This window comes from Sander vitreus, chromosome 1 (genome assembly GCF_031162955.1).
Source record: "Sander vitreus isolate 19-12246 chromosome 1, sanVit1, whole genome shotgun sequence".
Lineage (NCBI taxonomy): Eukaryota > Metazoa > Chordata > Actinopteri > Perciformes > Percidae > Sander > Sander vitreus.
The window spans coordinates 11852180-11871226 of NC_135855.1; the positions used below are offsets into that span (position 1 = coordinate 11852180).

General features: G+C 39.2%; 1 protein-coding gene across 1 annotated transcript in view; it reads left to right on the top strand.

Annotated features, from left to right (window-relative positions):
* Positions 1-7292, top strand: part of luzp2 (leucine zipper protein 2) — a 172430-nt gene extending 165138 nt beyond the window's left edge. Inside the window, exons 11-12 of the mRNA XM_078256804.1 lie at positions 1997-2071; positions 6389-7292. Coding sequence (XP_078112930.1) covers positions 1997-2071; positions 6389-6496 — 183 coding nt within the window. The 3' untranslated portion in view covers positions 6497-7292. The remainder of the gene's footprint in view (positions 1-1996; positions 2072-6388) is intronic.
* The last annotated feature ends 11755 nt before the right edge of the window (positions 7293-19047 follow it).

Below are 19047 nucleotides of genomic sequence, written 5' to 3' on the forward strand. Positions count from 1 at the left end.
GTTTGCTCATGAACACCGCCACATCTCCCCGGTGGGCTGGGAGGAAATGAGGAGAGACAGTTTGTATTAGCGTGTATAGCTTGCAGTCTATGCTTCAGTTTGGAAATGAAATGCGACAGACGTCACACTTAACTGTTGAAAATATATATATATATATGTCATACACAATGCATTGGGCTGGAGATTGACTCACGGTGCTGTGACAAATCCAGGCGTTCACCTTCATTCATCACCTGTCCTACATGTGGTTTGATGCATCCAAATATTCTTGTGTACAGCGGGTGCTTCAAGCATGTAATCAGGCTGTTCTCATCGACCATTCGTAAATACAGCTATGAAAAGTAATGCACTGTAATTCGTATGTATTCCACATATTTTTCACTATATGCACCACATTGACTGCCGCTGTATAAGAGCGCAAAGATCTGCGTAGGGAAGAGGTCGGGTGGATGGATGGCTCTAAAACCTAAAACACAGGGCTTTCAAGCAGGGGAGCGGAGTTTGTGTCCCGGAAAAAGTTAAGTGGAAAACACAAGACTTGCACCCAAGAAACGGGTGTTTGTGTCCATAGAATTACTACTTCAATTCAATGTAATGTATTCATAGTATTAAATCATAACCAGAGTTATCTCAAGACACTTTACAGATAGAGTAGTCTAGACCACACTCTATCATTTACAAAAACCCAACAATTCCAGTAATTCCCCCAAGAGCAAGCATTTAGTGCGACAGTGGTGAGGAAAACTCCCTTTTAGGTAGAAACCTCGGACCCAGGCTCTTTGTGTCGCTGCCAGTTTGGACACAGACACTGATACAGATATACACATATAGAGAAGTATGATTAATAATAATTATAGCAGTTGGAATGATGAACCATGGCAATTATAGTAACAAAGAAAGTGTAACTATGACTAGAAATTGTAGCAGTTCAGGGCGTAGCTGGGCGACTTAAGGGGACCTGTGTTTTAACCCAAACCATAAGCATTTTTTCTAATCTTAACTAGTCGTTTTGGTGGCTAAACTTAACTGTCGTTGCCACAGGACAGTCACTCATGTCAGCTAAACTCAACTGCAACGGCTGCTGAACGGACCATAACCTCACGGTGCTCTGTACCCGGCTCACAGTCAACTTTTCGCCGCTAAATTTAACTGTAAAGGCTGCTAAACTTCACTGTCATGTGGCGATCGGCATCATTTCGTCACCGTGTTTAGTTTTCATCCTGTATAAAGCTATGTTTTGGGCAGTTCAATTTGCAGCAATGTCACATGAAAGCAAAATTATTACCATGGGTGCAAAATACATTCAAGTGTATCACAACAGTGCAAATGACTGACATTGCTTCTAGCCATATCCACATCTCTGTAAAAGAATAACATTAACACATCCTGTAGGCCTGTAGCTAATCAATATTCTCTGTATTGGTGATTTCATGATTGATTGTTTAGTATATAAAATTTCATAAAATGCTGAAAAATGCCCATGTCAGGTTCTGAGAGCCGGAGGAGACATCTTCAAATTGCTTGTTTTTTACCGACAAACACTCCAACCCCATTTACCACGATACTGTAAAAGACTGAGGAAAGCAGCGGATCTTCACTAGAACTACCAAATGTTAGGCATTTTTTGTTTGGTAAATTGCTATACAATTATCCATTATGCATGTATCAATTTTGTTGTTGATTAATGTACTGTTAATTTACTAATAAATACATGATGTAACAGTTTAATCACAAGAAAACTGGAATATGAATAGAACAGTTTTTTGTCTATACACATGTAAACTGTCATAAATCGGATGAGAATGTTAATTGGATGATTCTATGGCTGTAGAATAAGTACTGAAACTTCTGGTAGCTTTTTGGTGAAAATCAAACGTGCATAATAATGCCACTTAGAGTGGTCTATTCATCTGATGTGTTTTCACTGAATACACACAGCTGGGAAATTGACTTCTACACTGCACTGACATATTTTCCCTCTACACTACTCCTTTAGACTGGGGGCGACTGCTTCCAGAATCAGACGGAGAAATCAACCCCAGCTAGTAAAAAGCTACCAGAGCCACAGCAGGTGAGCGTCACTCAAATTTATATAATCACAGATCCAGACATTTAAAAAGTTTACTCTTGTTGCTGCAGTGAATTCTTCTTCTTTGGCCGCACGGGGGAATTTTTCATCAGTGGGAATGTCGTACAGGATGAGGCTGATGTTTTTCTATATTTTTCTTATGGTCAAGAAATCCCACGAAAAGACCAAAATCAACAATGTAGTTGGTCTCACAATACTTTTCGACTTAACTTCCTTGTCTGTGGCACTCAGCCAAAAGCCCACTGGTTCCAAATAAAGACACAAATCTTTATAAATAGGTTACTTTTTTATTAAGGCTCAGTTTCCTAAAACAAAAACGTTAGTTACATGACTAACATGAGTAAGTAGTGCATTTGTTGGGGACTATTTTCAGCCGTGGATATATAGTATAAAGTATTTACCGCACCGTCTATGACGTGTATCTGGGACTCAAAATAAACTACAGTGCGTGTGTTCATGATAGTGAAATGTCAACCAGTACAACTTTGGGGCTAATTTGATGTGTTTTTAATAGTTTTCGGACAACATGGAGGTCTATGGCAGAGAGGAATAAGCTGCACAGGGAAACACGTGTTAGTGGATCATTGTTGGTTTTGGTCTTTTAAATGAAAACTTGCCTTTTCATGGAGATTTATGACAACAAGAAATCTTTTTATAGCTATTATAAAAAGTTGTTGCATTACCCAACAATCTCATAGTCAAAATGTTAAAAAAAACAAAACAAAAAAAAAAAACATGTAGCATGTTTGAAAAAAACTTCATGGAAAGAAGAATTAAACAGATGTAACCAGCCCAGTGTGGCTAAACAGGGACTCAAAACTAATAATAACCCAAAATGATTCGACTCAGTATGCAACTAAGTATGATACAAAGAAGTAAATCGAAGCACAGCAGATGATAGTGTGATGGAGAGAGACACAACTCCTTCAACACATTCCTAATAGAAGGCAACCAATGAATGAAGCCTAATATTCAGTGTGCCAAAGTCACATATAGTATGTGATATTCAACGCCCTGCCAAAGCCTATGCATAACTGCCTCCCTCATCATATTATTGAATTGAGTCACACCTGTTTGGCAGTGGCAGATGGTACAACAAAACAATGCATCTCATTTCAATGCAGTGCAAGACTGTGTAACTGAGCAACCGTCTTGCATTCCAATTGACAGCGATCCATTTTTGGACACAGGCTATTTGCCCAAGAATATGAAGATCTCGACAAATGGGCAGATTTGACTTCACTTGTTTGTTTTGTGCCGGAGAGATATTCTGAGAGATAGTCTGACTGAATTTGCTTTTACAGCTGGACTGTGTCACTGATTCATAGCAGTACATGATAATGGTATTCGGTTTTAGATGCAATGCAGTGAAATAGTTCGACATTATGTTACATGTTATTGAAGTCAAAAGCAGTTCATTCCCAGAGGCATTTGTGCTGATCTGTATGAATACAAGATGCAAGACAAAAAAAGAAGTACAACAGAACAGTAGTGAACATTGTACATTGTAACAGAAGTTATGTTAAAAGATGATATCTTCTTCTTCTCCAGTTTTTATTTTATTTAAATTTTTTTATGAGCCATAGCAACGTTGACAAACAAAAAGATATGACTTGTGACGTCTCATTTGCGCTACTGAATTTTCAGACATCTGACCTTTCCCTGTGAAGTCTTTTTTATCTCATTAATTGGGAATCTTTCACATTGTGTCGCAGCACTAAATCAACAATCAACTCACTTTTCCTGTTGTCAGTTGGTATCCTTCATGCACTGCACTGCCGTTTCAGGTGTTGTCAACAATTTGATTAGTAATGATTTGCATCCTGGTCTTTGTGGATCAATCTGCATTAAAGTGCCCTCTATTCCTGTCACTACTCTACCTTCATTATGTGGTCTCATGTTCGATTTGGGAGACTGAGAACCTGAGTGGCATCTCGCCTAATGTTCAACTGCTTTTGGAAGAAAAGGCTATTCTTGTAGTCTTGCACCTGTTGTGTTTTCGTACAACACAAAGAAGGGTTTAAATAACAGAGCAACACTTGCACTTTTTAGGCGAGACAAATTGTACAATAAGCTCTCATCTATTCACTCAGTCTCCCATGGCACAGTGATCAGACGAAGAGCCTCTCATTGATGTGGCCTGAACATTGACAGGCTGACAGACCAACACCACATACCCACAGAGCAGTTTTCAGCCAGATTAACTATAGCAGGGTTTCTGCAGGTTTCACCAAGTCAAATTTAAGACCTTTTAAGACCATTATGAATGAAGTTTAAGACCTTTATTAAAGTTGTGTGATGTGTTTGGTTACAATAGATGGGATTTGTTTTAGTTGCCAACATATTAGAAATAAGAACACACCATTCGCATGCTGTGGCACAGTCAATTAGTTAATTGGCGTGCACCCACATTTTCACTCACGGCCAAAATAAAATAGGAGCATTGGAGAGGGTTACTTTCTTTTTACTATTTAATTTTATATCCATAGGGCAAGAGGGCACAGCTAACCTTGCCTTACAAAATTGTAATTATAAAGTTTTCTTTCTATCTATGCCTACAAAACAAAACAAAAAAAGCCACAGTGACAACCTGCGTCTAAATTGTACGTATGTAACAGTACAGGAGTTAAAACAAAGAAGTTGTTTGTCAAATATTTGTTTTAAAAAAATCAGCTTGACTGCTGACATTGGTAGTGCTGCTACTGAGAAAGCTGTTGCAATTTTTTTCTCCAAAAAAATCCACCCTTGCAAAAAACTTCTGGATAACCTTAAGGGAGTTTTAGCTGGGGATAAAAAAGGAGAATCCCAGACCCACATCAAAGTGGGCGGCAACCCTTGGTTGGCAAGAAGCCACAGGAGTGCATTCACTGAGCAACCGTGAATCGTGCCTGTAGATGGAAGTGAGAGTCATTGAATACAGAGTCTCAGACACTGACTCCCAGCACATACTTATACATACTAATAAAAAATGTATTACTACTAGTATTTTATAATTACATTACTGCCCAATTATAGTATGGTCAAATTCAAAGTTTACTTTCAAGTTCTCCTGAAAGTAATCCGATAAATGTAGAGGCGTGTGTTGCCTCTTTTTTATTGGTGCCTCAAGCCAGGTAATATAACTATAACCCACTGCCATGCACAGTGATGTGTAACTCAATAATTTGCAAGCAGCCAGCAAGCCTAAAGGCATTCTCCAAAGTGACATTGGTAAACACAAAACAGATGCTTTTCTTGGGGAATTGGTTTCCAGAGCCTATGTGCTGTGCTTAAACATGTCATTGCCAAAACTGACTTAAATTATTGAAAGTACCAAAGAAAATCGCATTCCATTAATGAAATACATTGGAGCCCAATAATTCTGTCTTTAAAGTGTTTTGTAAAAATAGCAGAATAAGAGTAACACCCCCCTGCAAAAAAAATAAAAATAAAATAAAAACACACTCTCTTAAACTGCATTTTGTTTCAATGTGCCACTAAACTGTACACAGACAGCTGTTGTTGTCAGTGTTGGTCTTCAAAACCCTAAGAGCTGCTGGTTTTCCATCCCACCAGGTAGTAAATTGCATTTATTCCCAAGTGTAACTCATTTTCTTGATAGCTGGAATGAAAACCAGCTGGACTCTGACGCTGTGTCGTTGCCTTGTAGAAAAATCTGGGAAAAATAATAACAAGGTGTACTCCATGCACCCAAATTACAAGGCCACACATATATGTTCACCCTATTCACCCAAAATGCATTTTTTTTTATTATTATTTGTGAAGGTTGTATGTTTAAGCTAAAACTTAAAGAAATACGAACACATTACTCCCATATTAGCCAACCTACACTGGCTGCCCATCATGTTCCATATTGATTTTAAAATTGTAATGCAATGGCCAAATGGAAATGTTCATTTAAAGGGGTTTGCATTATTGCACTATTAGCTTTGGTATCTGTGCGACTGAAGAGGAGCAAACAACAACACTATGGTGAATTTTCCACTAATCCTGTTAGGGGAGGATGAGAGATTTCAGACCAATAGCACTTAGTCTTTTCAAAGGCAACACCTTCATTTAGCTGCATCAACTGAAGTGGCAGCCCCTAAAATGTGACAGAACTTGTGTGGTTAGAAAAGGAATCAAACTGTCTGATGACGATGCCCAATAGTAACCATCAATATTCTTTAAATAAGTTCCTTTGCATCCCACAGATATATTTAGGAGCATTTCCTGATAAGATTACAGACCACCACATGTCTACTCTGGAATATTATTGTGACAGCCTCATTACGAATCTTTATCTTCTGAACCTAACAGCAAAGGAGCCAAGCGCAGACTGAAAAATCCACCACAAAGCTCTCAGACGACAGCGTGGAGGCAGAGGGAGGCAGCAGCAAAAAGACAAAGCCCCATGAATACAACTGAGTGGACGGCATATCAACCCAAATGCAGAGCTCCTGTATTGCCTGAAGGATCTTTCTAAGAGCACACACTTGCGCACTCTCACAAAAAACAAAATGTGCGCCCACACACTGACACACACACATTTAAACACACACAAACACACACACACACACACACACACACACACACACACACACACACACACACACACACAGCTACACGTACGCATATCAGCATTGTTTGCAAAAGCTGAGACACTGGAATTGTCAACAAATTTCAAACTGTCATCTGCAAACCTCCATAGTAAAATGGCATGCATTCTAGAAATTCTTTTTAAAAAGGTAGCAATGGCACTGGTAACTTGTTTCATGATTGTTCATTTGTTGTTTACTTATCTGAGTTTTATTCTGAGTAAGGACACTGCGTTCTAAATGTGTGATCTTTCTAGAAAAATCCCTTTGCACTGGTGAGGTCTGACACTGTATCCTGTGATAAGTATATCAATTGACACATAAAAAATACTACTACTATTACTACTACCCAACTTAAAATATTGTTTGTCACTCATTGTAGCAAGGTTAATTTACTCTACCACATTTTGAATTATAGAGGCTCAAGTTGGCTGGCCAACTGTTCAACATTTAATATTTCAGCACTCAAGGCAAAGAGCCAAAGACTCACAATGGGTCGTCTCCCTGAGAATGTGCCATGCACTGAGTAGTAATTCCTAGCTACATGTATCTGTGTTATCTGACCTTTATGTGTCCTTTCAATAAACTGTAATTTTCAGTAAATGTGTGAAGAATAAATGGTTATTCGTGGGAAAGAAATGAGTGAGTATGTTTGTGATCAACAGAGGAAAAGGTTGCCTGTGCAGAGAGCAATCAAGATGTACACCTTGTGAATGTTAATGACATGTCTACACTAGTAGAAGAGAGACAATGACACATCTGTGTTCAGAACAAAATTAGTATTTTCCAAAAGAGAAATTGTTCATCACATAATTTTATAAAGACTTAACTTTTTGAATAATCATTTGATACAAATGAGGAAAGTCACAGCATGACCTTTTTTGTCCTAGCAGTCCAAAATGTTAATCCAGCTTTCTTTTACGGAGTACTTCTACATATTCTGTGACCTGGATGACTGCAAATCTTCATACACAAATTGTAGATTATTTAAGAAGGTGCATTTGTCAGAATATGATATATATGGTTTATTAAAGTCTTACTTCATCACTGAAAACTACATCTAAATGTGGTGCATCCAGCATTACTGTATAAACTTGACACCAGCCAAATGCAGCCTAACAATGATTTTCATCATTGATTAATCTGCAGATATTTTTGATTCATTAATTCATCTTTTGGTAAAAAAAACCAAAAGCCCTTACAATAACCCAGACGCAGTCATGAAACGTCTTCAATTGTCTTTTTTTTTTTTTTTACAACAATTTACAATACTATTCCGTAAGATAAGGAACATCAACAAGTTCTCACTTTTGAAAAACTGAAAACAATAAATGTCTAGGATTGTGGCTTGAAAAGTGACTTTAATGATTATTCCATTATCAAAATAGTTGAGAGTGTTCTGTTAATCAACAAATAAATGAACTGATAAAGCGCTAGCTGCAACCATTAGTCAACTTTTTGGATTGGAATTGTAAACAAATAAGTATTATTAATATATATTTAACAACATTCATGTAGCCAACACATGACTGCAAGGACTTTTTTTTTTAAATGAATGAGGAAACAGCACAACACGATGTTTGCATCGCAAATATGACTCTAAAGGGGCTTTTGGACTGAAAACAAAGCAAATTTTAGAGGTGGCCTGATTGCTTAAACTGTCAATGCAAAGTGGATGCAAATTATACCTGTGAGGCACAAACTGAGGCAAAGACACGACCGTGTAAGTTAAAAAGGTTTAAAATTATCCAAACATTTGTTCTTATGCCGAGGCTGAATGACTTCGCTTCATGAATGTCTAGCAGGAGGGGATGGAATAATGGAGTGGAATGGAGTGGCGTTCTCAAGATCAGTCAGGGTCAAACAGCAGTCACACAACGAAAAAGGTGAATAAACAAGGAATTAAAAAACACTTGGTGGTCAAATTTGCACAGAGAATGTATGTAAAGAAACAAAAAAGTAATTAAAGCATAAAAACAGGTTTTTAAAAGCTACAGCTACGCTCTCCCCTTCCAGTGCCTTTATTACCCTAAAATACCCATCAGTCTCCAGCTGTAGAGGGGTGCCATCAATGTAATTCTACAATGTTATGGCAGTATGTAGAGTTTGTCATTGTCACCATTTGAGAACTTGATCCAAATTTTGAAAGATATCTCTCATTTTTTTTGGAGTCCATATTAGTTTGTGAAAAACCTCTTTGGCTCGTTTTTGTGTTTTGAAAGCTTTAATCAGCTTTGTGGTCACAGCATCCCCTTCATGTGACATTTGGTGCGGTCACTGGATCCAAGAGTGTCCATGCTGGAAAATGTTAGACGACAGGTGCACAGCTCTATTTTAAGGCCAGTAATCCATATTTTTTGCAAATTTGAGAGCCTCCTCCAGGTCAGCTCTACGTCTTGCTGAGAGCAAACAAAAGGGCCCTTAGCCAGGATTTAGAGACCAATGACAGACCTTGCAAATGCTGCCATTAAACCTCAGAGCTGCCAGTGGCCGGAGCGGTAGGAGGGGAGAAGAAAGATGGTCAAGCTTGCTATGAAGTAAACAGGCTTGGGATTTGATCAAAGTGACAGTGTGATTTTTGTATGCCATCTTCATATACTGCATCCCATTCACAGTTTGTGGAAATTATGTATTTTTACTCAGACTTAATCTCTGCTGAGCACCCAGCCAATGGGGAAATGGTTTCTGTGTAACATGAATACAAAATACTGCCTATTGTAAATATAATACAATTTATTGCTCAACTATATAGGAGAGACAGGGCATAAGAACCATCAAACCAGCAACATATCAACAGTGGTTCTCTATCAGAATAAGAAATGTATATAAAAAGAAGATGGTGGACTCTGTGACAATATGGGATAGATTCCCTGCATCACCACTTGTTCCTTGTGCATGTCTACATCATTTTTTTTCACATATCATTTGTTTGTGTTAGAATTTGATAAATTGTTTACATCAAGTAGTGGGGTCTATTTCACAAAAGCAGAATCTATAAACCCAGGATATAGCGAAATTTGACCTAGTCTAATCAGTGCACCCTGGCTTTGTGCGTTTGACGACGGCCAAGCCAGGCTGAGGAGGTACGACTAAGCCCGGTTAAAGTCATTCGGATAGATGCACATTCACGGCTTTCCTTAACAGACCGCGAGGTCGAGCACAGATTTACTGATGCTAAAATAGAGAATACACATTGTGCATACTTTACACAGAGTGAGCAACAGCTTCTAATGGAAGTATGATGAAGTGAAACATTATTTGTAAAAAAAGAAACACGGCCGCTATAAAAAAAAAAAAAAAACAACAGCGAGAGAAAGCATGGCAGACAATCGTGGACCGACTGAATGCGTAAGCAGCCTAAATATATACATTTACTGACTAATGCTCTCAACTGAAACCATCATAATCATATCATTCAAGGAGTTAGGCTAATTATTTGCACAAATTGACAGTTGTACACTTTTGCTACCCTGGAAACCCAGAGTTCTCGCAAGAGCACAATTTGAATTTGCTCAGTGAGTCACTCTGGCATTCAGTAACGATGCTCATTAACTATGCCCTTGTAGCCGAGCTGCACCAATCACATCGGTGTATCTGATATAGACGGGCCAGTGACGAGCTAAACAGATGACGACGGAGCTGCGACGTCAAAGTCATTAGTAAACATTGCAAGATGGCTACAGATGAACACCAGTTGTCTGAAACGGCTTTGGCCGCTACAATGAACGAGTTAGACTTGGCTTTTTATCTAAAAGAGGAACAGAAGACGGCGCTCAAATCGTTCCTTTGCAAGAAGGACGTTTTTGCTGTTTTTCTGACCAGATACGGAAAGAGTTTAATCTACCAGTTAGCTCCACTGGTAGCTAAGCATATGGGGCTTAGTGATTGGTCGTAGTGTTATCCAATTTGCGTGCAGTGAGATTTTCAAATGCATGCTTGGTGCGGCCCCTCGAGTTGGGCCATTTTCATTACTCATTGCCAGACCCTTAATCTTTCGGATTTGGGTCTGGATTTCCAGGCTACTCTTTTGCCTTAAAAGTGAGCAGAAGATAATATTACTATAATACAATTTCCATAAAGATCAATTACAACCATTAATCCACATTCCTAGAATAGATGCACAAATCTCTCTCTCTCTCTCTCTCTCTCTCATGGGCAATAACATAAATTAAGTGAAATTAACTTCTACTGCTTGCTTTTAAGGCAAAGTGTACAACTGTTCGTTTGTGCAAATGACAAGTAACTCCTTTAATGGTTTCAGTTAAGAGCAGTGGTTCGTAAATGTATAATTTTAGACTATCGTTCAGTCGGTCTGCTATTGTCTGCCGTGCTTTTTCTCAGTGTTTTTAAATATTTTTTTTTACAGCGGCCGAGTTTCCTGGTATTACGTAGTATTTGCTTTGCTTCCTCGTATATAGAGATAAAAAGAAAGACACTGAAGGAATTGGACTCTGAAATCGAGAAACTATAAAGAGAATTAAGTGATACATTCAATGCACACTGTAAGACAGAGTACTCATCAGTTATTTATTTCCCCAGCAAATATAAGGTCAAATAACATTGAGGTGTCCTCTCCCTGTTGTCACATTGAGCCAGCATGCACAATACCAGGACCCTGAAACTGAAGGATTTTTAACTACTGTATGTTGCTTGCTAGATATTGCTGTGGGGTGCTCACTCTTTAACGTCACTGAGATTTCTGTAGCATGAAGGCTCATTTATATTTCTTTCCTCCACCACAACCTTCCCTATGACTTGTGTAAGGCCGGCCACACACTGGCTGCGTTGCGTGAGCGTAGCGTTTACGTTGCGTGTCAGCTGCGTGGTGGCTGCGTGGATTTTTCTATGTCTTTACACACCAGAAACGTGTCTGACGCAGCGCTGCTGCTGCTAGCCTCGTCTGGACACATGTATGTTTCCCATTGATTTACTGCACTCAAGCAGTATACTTAATGTTAAACATAAATATATACTGATTTGATTACAGCAAAGACAATTGTCGGCAAAATAGGCTACAGAATATTTGGTTCTATATTGACAGGTGCAATATTTCAAAATCAATAATTATTTATTATTTTTGTAAATTACATTTATATCTGCATTTATGTCAAAACCTAGAGACTTTCAAACATCAACATGTAATTTATTAATATGTATTTGTGTCAAAATGACATATACACATCTTTTCCTATTCTATTTTGCCTGGAAACGCTTCCAACACGCTTGCGTGTCGCGTGAAAAGCAGGCGTCGGTCCTATTTCTAGCATGCACGCGTTTTTGGCGCGGCTCGAGCCGCGCCTGAGACGTGCGTGTCACACAGGCAGTGTGCAAGCTCTAACCTGTTAACATGGGAGCCGAAATAAAAACGGACACGCCACGCAGCTGACACGCTCACGCCACGCAGCCAGTGTGTGGCCGGCCTAAATCCCATCTGGTATATCTATATGCCTGCTCTTTTTTTTTTTGGATACTTACACGTGTCTGAGACAGAACTGAACAGTGACTTCTCATGTGTTATTATGAATATCACGATCACCCACTTGAACCAGTCTTGGGTTTTTCTAAGTGGAATGATCTTGTAATCACTACATGCATCTCAGCTGTGTAGTTTGTGCACGCTGATGTAAACATGAACACAGTCTGGGACGAAAGGTGGCATGAATTAAAAAGTAAATGGCACTATGGTAAATAGTTTAAGTCAAGTGACAGCAGTACAAGCGTATAAGATATCTTCATAATAATAAAAGAGTAGATAGATTTTTCTGATACCAGCTCCGTTTCTCCTGTATATGAATCAAGTTTGAATATTTAGCTCATGATTATGTGTTTTGTAGGCAATCTGTTATCTAAACCAAGTCCCAAACATTTATAATGCGCTACTGCATCGGTTTAATTACCATTGAGGGTATGGATAGGAGTGGGAGTATTATTATATGGTTTCATTTTCTACAGCTATCCACCCAGGTGTACATTTGAGAATATCATTAACATTCTTTTTACAATAACAAATGGGGAATTACAATTCAAGACAGCAAAGGCCACCTGTATAATGACAGTGAATAGCCCTCGTCATTTAAACTCTTGCTGTTGGGGCTGATACTGAATTGTGACATACACCAATGACTGCAAAATCTTTATAGTGCGCACACAAGTGTGTCGAGATTGCCCACTTCATCTGCTCCTTTCTCCACAGCTCTTAAAGCTCAGCTTGCTAATGCGCTGAGAGAGTAAATGATTTTAATGAGGTGGAGGTTTGTGATGGAGGAGCTGCTTTGCACTCCCATCAATTCTGAACACTGTGGGAGGCAAACCTGGGTCAAAAAGCTAGTGCAGATAACGTTTTTTTAAGCACTTATTTTAAACCTGTGTTAAGTACCAGAAAAATGACCACGTGAGCACAAGTGGCGAGTGGTAAGATATATGTCAATTAGCATTGCCTTAACTTTTAATATTCTCCAATGATCGCCTAGCACTCATTAGTCTCAGAACTCCTATTTGCGCAAACACCATCCACTGGCCCCCTAATTAGACTGCAGCAGTAGGAACCTATTTACTAATACAAATGTCTTGTAACCTCGTTGTACCCCCAGGGGTTTCAAATGTATTAATTTCCTCAATTGTCTTTTAATTTATCAAAAGCTAAAACCAATTAGGCAAAATTATTAAGGAGGATGATGTTATGATTTTCATTTTTCTTTCAAAATAGGAACAAAAGAGAATACAACAGAGGTCTTTGAGACTGCTGATTTTGACTAAATGAGATGCCTGTTCTAGTGTAAACATCTATGCAGCACATTTAAAAGAGACATTACAATATTGGCACATACAAAAGTCGGCTACATTCTGCATATATCAGCAGTTTTCCATTCCCTCCACTCGCTCCTTGACCAACTGTAAAACATATTTTAACACCATCCTGTAATAGCATGCCCATTTGTGAAACCTTTGTTCAACAAAGATGTGTTTGTGTCCTAATGAGACACTGCCTGAATGTCACACCAGAGGGCCACCTGAGCCACCCTAGAGCCTTTGTAATTAGCCAGAGTGCTGAAATAATAAAGCTCAATTAATCTCACCACAAGTATAAAGCAAAAGACGCCAAAGGGAGCTAAGACCGAATAGATTACACACACCTATTACAGATATTATTTGTGATATAAAAACAAACTTTTGTATTCTAATAGAAAAAGCTCTGTAACATCTGTGCGCCAATATTAATTGCGTTTGCTTTATAATTACACCCTCATTTTGGTCACATACACTCATTTTAAAGCAGACCAGTAAGCAAGGTCTGGTATTGTAAAAACTGTTTTCCAGTCTGAGGAAATTCTTAGGCAATAATGATGAGCACTTGCACCTTAATGAAAATGGACAGTGTCACAAAATGAACTTTCCTTATCAAATAAGCTATGAAAGGAAAAATAATAAATTGTTCACAGTATTTTTAAGAACGTGTTAAAAGCATGTCAGCCTGGCAAGTATACCGCTTGGATGGTGTTTTATATTCATTCATATAAACACAGTAATTCATTTATTTTAGCCGAGCGTATACTGTGACTTCTCAGAACAGCATGTTCCCGTTCGTAGACCTGAAGCCTGTAAATTAGGGGGGCACGATTCAGAAAATGTCACGAGTCGATTCAATATTGATTTTTAGGCTCACGATTCGATTCAAAATCGATTTTTCAATTCAAAAACTATCGATTTAAAAAAAAATGTAAATCTAGTTACTTTTCCCATGTGACTGCAATAGACATACAATAAAAAAAAACGATTTTTGGAATTCTATGAATCGATTTTGAATCGGTAGAGCATGAACTGCGATTGGAATGTAAATCGATTTTTTTACGCACACCCCTACTGTAAATGCCCTACCTTTTCATCCTGCCTGTTGTCTGACATGGTGTGTAGTCTGAACACAGTAGTGGGCAATATTTGAGAAGATCAGCACTTCTATTACTGTATTTGGTAAAAAAAAAGGACATGATAAGGTTACTTCAGATGAATTCAAATTGTTATAACTCCTTCCACAGTTAGGACAATTATCTATGTCATTTTGTGACCAAGGAATTGCAACATTGACAGGTTTCTGGCACAGTTTATATGAAATAAGCTTTTTCAAGGTTTTACTGCCTCATAGCACAAAATGACCTTAATATATCTGCCTGCCGTGGATGAGTTGTTGATCAATACCAATAAGACGCGTGAGATTTCTGGCTTACAAAACTCGTCTTCCGGTCTTTACACCGTTGGAACCTAAACTAAACTCTCTGTCTGACACCATTGCTCCTACCTACTTTAACGTCATGAAGATAAAATATGTTGCTAAAGGCCAGTGACGGGCCTTTTAAGCAATTTTGTAAAAGGCAATAAATATGACAAAGCCAGGGCTGCAACTAATGATTGTTTCCATTATTGATTAATCGGCCACTGGTTTTCTGGATTGTTTTGTCCATAAAAATGTCAGGAAACGGTAAAGAATCAACAACAGAAAATGCAATCAAGATTTACACGAGCAACAGTCAAAACCCAAACATATTCAATTTACTACAATCCTACCATGTAGGATGAAGAAAAGCATCATATCATCACAATGTTGAAGCTTGAACCAGTGAATGTTTGTCATTTTTGCTTAAAAAAATGACTGAAACGCTTCAGTGATTATCAAAATAGCTGCAGGTTAATTTTCTGTCAGTTGCTTAATTGATTATTCAACTAACCTTTTCAGCTCAAGAAAAGACATCACAATATGAATCTGGTCGTGTTATGCTTCTGCTCTATAATTAGCCAGCCTTGACTTTGACATCCCTAAATCAGTCCTTCCAGAAAAATGCGAGTTTTTTTGTGATTGTTGCGGGCAAAAATCCTTGATTATGCAGCACGTTTTCTTAAAAAATGCGATGGAATATGCGGGATATTATGCAATTTTATGCGATGAAATTGCGGGAACTTGCAAAAACTGCGGTTTCATCATGGCTTCATCGCGGGATCTGTAGCTTTTCGATGATGTTCACGTCGCGTAATTACGTCACTTCAGAACGTTCCCATGGCAACAGGGGGAAATGGCTGCTCTTGTGTGAAGTAAACGCAACATTTTTCTTTCTGCTAAAATATGTGCCTTTTTTTGCAGCGAAAATGCGGGGATTATGAAATTATGCAAGCCCTGCATATTTTGCGCGGAAATCGGCAATTTATGCAGCGAAAGTGCGGCGTATTTGAAATAATGCGACCCCCGCATAAATATGCGGACTTTGGCTGATTATGCATTGAATTATGCGATCGCATAATCACGTTTTTCTGGAGGGACTGCTAAATACAGTCTGACATAGGGATGTCATGAGAACTGGTACTCCGGTACCAAGTCAGTATGAAAATTCTGAAAACGTGACGGTACTCGTTTTTCTACAGTACCGTAGGTACCAGGAGATGCAATTCTTCCGGACCTGACATAGGCAGTATATGCCTACAAGTGTTCTAATCTACCGCTCAATGCTGGAGAAGAAGAAGAACGCCCACCGGCACAGCTTCATCTCGGTGCACGACACGTTGCTCACCCGACCGCAGTAAGCCTCTGTCTTTACCGTACATCTACAGCAACAGCTTTCCCGACTTCACCTGGATCTCTGAAACAAAAGGTAAATCTGTTTCTCTCTGCCATTGTCTGTCACAGCCTAACGTTAGCTCCGATAGCTGACATTAGCTAAATTTAGCACTTGTTTTAGTGGGCCTTTATTACGTCAGTTAACTTTAACCAGACCGGTTCTATATGAAAAACGTCAACAACGGCAGAGAGAAACAGACGTTACTAAACATGCTTGCTGTCTGGGAGTTCCAGGAGAGGTCTATATCCTCCACATTCCACTTCCAGGATTGGTCCAGTGCCACCGGAATTTAGCCGGATGCCTTTCATTTCAGCTGGATGTATGTTAACTTCCGCTTTCTTTGTGTTGGCATTTTAAACTCCGGTGGATTTATGAGGACTATGGTCAACTGCTTCTCAGATCTCTGCAGGGTAAATCCAGACAGCGAGCTAGACTATCTGTCCAATCTGAGTTTTCTGTTGCACAACTAAAACAACCTTTGAACGTAGAGGTGCCAGTGCTTAGCACCGCCCAAGACGATGCCAATAAACCAGAGCACATTTTTCTCCCATCCCGGAATGCTATGTGGACTCGCCAGACCCCCCCTCCGCAGCGCTGTGGAGGAAGGTCTGGCATTGCGAGACTAGCTGTGTGGTGATGCCAGGCTTCAGAGCAGCAGGCTGTTGGTTGAGAACACTGATGTTTTCTCCAAACTACATGTAAATCACGCTCTCCTTGCCCCCTCCAATCCACACCAAAACGGTAACAGAAAGCTGAAAGAGAAAAATAAACTGACAATGAAAAAAAGAGTGACATGAGACTGTCCCACTCCCAGACCCACAAATGTTATCCTAAAGGAGTACAAGGGATCTATTGTTATACTTTTTTTTTTTCACCGTGGAATCAAATTGGATATCAATAATCATGAAATGTAACAGGTATTGTAATCAATTACTTTTTTATTACAATTATTGTGTACTTTTGGTGGTATCGGAACAGACTACTACTATTTTTGGTATTGTGACATCCCTAGTCTGCCACAAGCCAAGCAATTCCTCATATGCAGAAGGGCAAACTAATATAGTGCTCTGCGTGTTAGAACAAAAGGCTGCAAAGGATTCAGCTCAGTAAAAATGTTCTACAATCAGGCAGAATGTTTTTAGTAAACAACTGGGCACCATTACAGTTTGGATGAATACCATAGCAGACCTTCTCCAAAGGATGGATTTGAAAATATGCTGCAGCTAAAACACCACTTTTTGATAGCACAGGCCTTTGTGGAAAATTGTGCACCTTTATCGTAGATGCTGTGAAAATGCTCATTAAGCCCCTCAGCCATCCCAAATGTATAACAGCTGTCAACTCTCTCATTAATGCACACGGCATAAAAAATACATCCTACCGCATCCATGGCTCTGGGTAACCTTCAATGGCCTAAGGGACTGTTCGTTATTTAAGGGGCCACCGGAGGAGTTTTGGGATCTTTAGTAAAAATAGACCTAACCTTCCCTTCACCACCAATACATTTTGGATGACCCTCCAAAATGATATGGAAAAAAGGGATGACACGCCACAACAATTTATTGATGCCTTCTGTACTGGTTTGCATTTGGCAAAGATGTACAGATAGCCATTGTTCTTTTACAGCCATGACATATACGTGACTAAACTTCTGCATTCTAATCTTATGCATCACACTCCTCTGTTATGGTGTGGTGGCCATTTCAGTAGCACTAACATTGTTGTGGAAACACAATAAGCATGGAAACTAAATGCACACTTCCTACATTACTTCAAATACTAAGTTCCTCCTCTAGTAAACTAGTATTCACATGAAATAAAACAATAAAACATTGAGACCATTCAGCAAAGCACAATGGGTAATAACAAATTCAACACTGGTTGCTATGGACTCGTCACTAGGTTTCCTCAGAGCCATAGAGAGAGAGCTTCCTCATTGTATATTTTAGCATAGGTAAAGCTGCCAAAGCTGAACATTATCCAAAACTCCATTTCTCAGACGAGCGTCAATTTGGGAGCTTGCATGCTACCATGTCACGCAGTAGTGTGAGGTCCTTTGCTACCAGCAAAACAAGGCATTTCCACCATTTAAAAAAAAACTTAAGCTCCACAGGATGGTTTCTTCAATAATTTATTTAAAATCCAACTGGTTCCTTCTGCACAGCTATAAAAAAAGAACATGACTAAAAAGACAAAAAAACACAACTCTGCTCCAGCAGGTCACAGCCCTGACTTCTCTTTCTTTGTCCTCCTGGTTGTTTCTTTCCCACACCTGTTTTGCGTCCACCTTTAACAACCACATCATTAGATCCTGTGGCCAATCATGAGCTGTGGGAGGGGCGTGGTCCAGGCAATCGCAGCTGCTTTTCATAATACCAGTCTAACAAACAATTAGAAAAACACACAGCAAATCCACAAACTCATGCAACTAATAACTGTTAAAACATGCAACACATCTACCAATAAAACTAAATGAAAAATACACAAACTACTAAAACTCAAACTGGGTAATTAACCAAAACATGCAACGTTGGGAACAAAATGAAAAAGCTGCCTAAAGTCACATTCTGACATTCCCCCCCCTTTTAACAATGGTCGTCCCGACCAATTACTCATTGTAAGGTCTGATACCTGAGTGGAGGCAGGCCAAGATTAGCTCGCTAAGAGCGACGTATATTTGGGTGTTCGGGCTCCCCATGGGGAGCTACTGGCCCTCCTGGAAGGTCAGGTGGTTCAACCTGAGCTGGGTCTCTGGTGTGTGTCACCTGCTGCTGGGTAG